Source organism: Triticum aestivum, chromosome 7D (assembly GCF_018294505.1).
Source record: "Triticum aestivum cultivar Chinese Spring chromosome 7D, IWGSC CS RefSeq v2.1, whole genome shotgun sequence".
Taxonomy (NCBI): Eukaryota; Viridiplantae; Streptophyta; class Magnoliopsida; order Poales; family Poaceae; genus Triticum; species Triticum aestivum.
In genome coordinates, this window is record NC_057814.1 from 265,433,386 (window position 1) to 265,435,570 (window position 2,185).

At 57.4% G+C, this 2,185-nt stretch overlaps 1 protein-coding gene across 1 annotated transcript; it reads left to right on the plus strand.

The window, feature by feature from the left end:
- Positions 1 to 1,081: 1,081 nt before the first annotated feature.
- LOC123166499 (uncharacterized) lies at positions 1,082 to 1,908 on the plus strand. Its single transcript, XM_044584308.1, has one exon. The coding sequence runs from the start codon at positions 1,227 to 1,229 to the stop codon at positions 1,641 to 1,643; it is 417 nt and encodes a 138-aa protein (XP_044440243.1). The 5' UTR covers positions 1,082 to 1,226; the 3' UTR covers positions 1,644 to 1,908.
- Positions 1,909 to 2,185: the final 277 nt, after the last annotated feature.

The following is a 2,185-nucleotide window of genomic DNA, read 5'->3' on the forward strand; positions in this document are numbered from 1 at the left end:
CACCGGAAGCAGACGATGTCGTTCTTGCAGTCGCGCGGGAAGTGCCCTTCCTCGAAGCATCTGAAGCACAGGCCAGCCATCTCAGGCGAGATCTCCCTGCGCGGCCTTGACGAGGAATCCCCTTGTGGCGCATGCCCACGGTCGCCAACCCGCCACCGCCACTTCTCCTTGCGCGTCGACGGCGGCGGCCGCCGGGTCTCCGCACCAGGCACCACGAGCGCGTCCACGGCCGGGGGCGGCGGGGAGGGGGGGCGGCGAGCGCAGGGCCCAGCGCCTCCGGACCATCTTCGGAGCACGAGGACAGGCCGAGGCCGGACACCACCGGCCGCTCACCCGATGGGCGGAAGGTGGAGTTCACGGAGCAGGGACTTGCCGCCATGCGAGCAGGCGTTGGACGGGAGGCAGGCGGCTGGGGAACGGAACAGGCGGTGGCCGCCGGGGTCGGAGTGACCATGGCAGAGGGTTGACGCCGCCGCCGGAGTGGCGAGCGGCGGGTGGGGGATGGGATGGTGGGGTGGCTCTCTCGGCTATCTCTCCTTACCGTACTGGTTGGTCGAGGATGTGCGTATGAAGTGTCTACGCAGCATGTGTCTGTAACGTGTTAAACAAAACATTTTGGAACGTAGAAAGAATAGATTATTGCTAGTCCCCGGCCCTACCGAGTACCTGGTCGACTGCACACCACGTGAAGTGCGGTGAGATGACGTGGCCGCTATATACCCCTCCGAGTTACCTCGTCCACAGAAATATCACACGAATCTCATTAGCATTTGCGTACCGGCAGCCATCTTCCGCATAGCCCCTCAAAGTTATACATAGCTCGCAAGTCGAATACGCGTACTAATTTCTACCGCTGCATATTCTATAAAATGGAACTTTTGGCAGCGTCTTTATGTGGAAAGATTTGCTAATCTTGTCCCACATGATGTGACTGACACCCAGTAATTTTTCTCTTCTTGAACAGCCAACTGACATCGAAAGTGGACCATTACGCTCAGGCCCCTTGGGTTTCTTGTAATTCTGAATGCACCCCGGTCGAAGTCGGTTTCGTAGTGCCCAGTCACGGCGCAGAAATATCACACGATCAACCTTAGCCCAACAAAATAAAAATGAAAATTAGAGTGGGAGAGAGGCAGAGAGGCACACGAAATTAACCGGAGCCCAACCCACCCCACGCCGGGCGCGACCTAGGAAGCAAACCACCGGCCAGGCCACGACCGCCGGGCATGGAGCAGGCCCTCCGCGACCACGCGCCGGCCAGGGCGGCGGGGCGCAGGCCGACGCGGTTCACGGCTCTGGAGCTCGCGGCGGCCGAGCAGCTCCTCCACCTCAGCGAGAGCAGCTGCTCCTCGGGCGCCGCCTTCACGCCGCTAGGATCGAGGACCGCCGCGTCGGCGGCCTGCTCCTCCTCCTCGCCTCCCTCCGTCAACGCTCCGCCTGCCGCAACCGCGCGCGACCCCGTCGTCGGCCTCGGCGCGGATCACGAGGAGGAGGACGACGAGCAGGAGGTGGGCGGGAGGCCGCGCGTGAGCAGGAGGTACCGCTCGGTAGCGGAGTTGTACGACGCTACGGATCCGGCTGGAGCGCGCCGGAGAAAGGGCAAGGCCGTCGCCGGCGGCACAACGGAGGAGAGGAGGAAGTAGAAAGAGATCAGGGGGTCACTCTTGCCTGTAATTATGGGCTGTTGTTAGCAGGGAGTAGTAGCCTGGGGTAGAGAACGAATAGAAGCTTTGCTTCTGCTTCTGCTTCTTCTCCGGTGTACGCATGTGTATCGCGTAGATCAAGAAATAATGATCTTCTCTTCACAGGAGGAGTCACTAAGGTAGTTAGTTAGGAGCTTAATCAGGTGTAAATTATTATGCATCGAGAGGTAGTCTTGAATAAACCAAGATGAATACCTTGTGCTTAGATCGATTTGCAAGCAGCAGAGACTCCATTGAATCTACGTACTTTCATCTGAATTACAACTGTAGTGATTTATCACGGCGCCTTTTCTCCTCATTGTAGTGATTTTAACACTGTATTGTACTGTAGTGATTTATCACGGCGCTTTCAGACTTGAAATGGAATTTGATTTGTTCTTGCTTCGTGGTTTTTAGAAGAGCCAGCCGAGGGTGTCTATTCCACCTGTTCAATCTTCTACTCCCTCTGTAATGAAATATACTCCCTCCTTTCATCTATATAG